At 70.3% G+C, this 883-nt stretch overlaps 1 protein-coding gene across 1 annotated transcript in view; it reads right to left on the reverse strand.

The window, feature by feature from the left end:
- Nucleotides 1-7: 7 nt before the first annotated feature.
- The window catches only part of NELFB (negative elongation factor complex member B), a 9,608-nt gene continuing 8,732 nt past the window's right edge, over nucleotides 8-883 (reverse strand). The window contains exons 13-15 of the mRNA XM_010840364.1: nucleotides 743-883; nucleotides 524-632; nucleotides 8-377 (exon numbers count right to left, since the gene is read on the reverse strand). Of these exons, the coding sequence (XP_010838666.1) occupies nucleotides 231-377; nucleotides 524-632; nucleotides 743-883 (397 nt within the window). The 3' untranslated portion in view covers nucleotides 8-230. The remainder of the gene's footprint in view (nucleotides 378-523; nucleotides 633-742) is intronic.

An 883-nucleotide genomic window follows, 5' to 3' on the forward strand; every position in this document is an offset into this window, starting at 1 on the left:
TGTACACCACCCAGGACCCAGTTCAGGGCAAGGCTGAGGTGCAGAGCAGGGGTGCCCTGCCCACAGGAGGCCCCAGGGTCTCGCTCAGCTGGCACCCCGTCCCAGGAACAGCCGATGCACCTCCAAGAGAGGGTCTGCTCGGGCAGGAATGCGGAGCCTCCTCTCCAGGCCGACTGGGGCCACACCCCCACCAGGGGCCCTGCCCGCCCTGAGCGGCCCCAAGCAGAGCCTCAGAGCACAGCCGGGGCGGGCACAGCCGGCAGAGGCAGCTCCAGGGCTGGCGTCTCTGGGGCCTGGGCTGGGCTAGGCTTCCGGTGGTCCAGCTGCTCGAGCTTCTCTCCAAGCTGGGAATACAGCTCCTTCACCGCCTCTCCACTCTGCGGGGGAGGCCCAGGGCGCGTGTGTGTGTCTGCACACACACACCCCCCCCACACACGGGCAGGCCAGCAAGGGGACACACACACGCGTGCACAGGTCAGGCCAGCACAGGCAGCGCAGCCTGAGTGCAGGCAGGTGGGCGCACCTGGCCCGTGGGCTCCAGCGCCTTCTGCAGCGCCTCCAGCTTGGACGGGGCCACCCGGTGGTGCAGGTGCAGCAGGAGCCGCAGGACGTGCCGCTGCACGCTCTCCTTCCTGGGGGAGAACGGGGGGCTGCAGGCTGCCCAGGCCCCGCCCCCGGCCCAGAGGCCCCGCCCCCACCCCACCCCTCTTCCAGCGGCCAAGGACTGACCGAGAGGACTCACCTTGGGGAGGCGGTGAGGAGGAAGCCGTCGAAGAGGCTGCTGCAGAAGTCCTCCAGGGCGAACTCGTCGGCCAGCAGGGCCAGGCTGCCCGTGAGCAGGTGGAGGAAGATGTCCCCGAACGCCAGGTCGCCGAAGGTCTCC

The sequence above is a fragment of the Bison bison genome, unplaced genomic scaffold, assembly GCF_000754665.1.
Source record: "Bison bison bison isolate TAMUID 2011002044 unplaced genomic scaffold, Bison_UMD1.0 scf7180017846615, whole genome shotgun sequence".
Classification (NCBI taxonomy): Eukaryota; Metazoa; Chordata; class Mammalia; order Artiodactyla; family Bovidae; genus Bison; species Bison bison.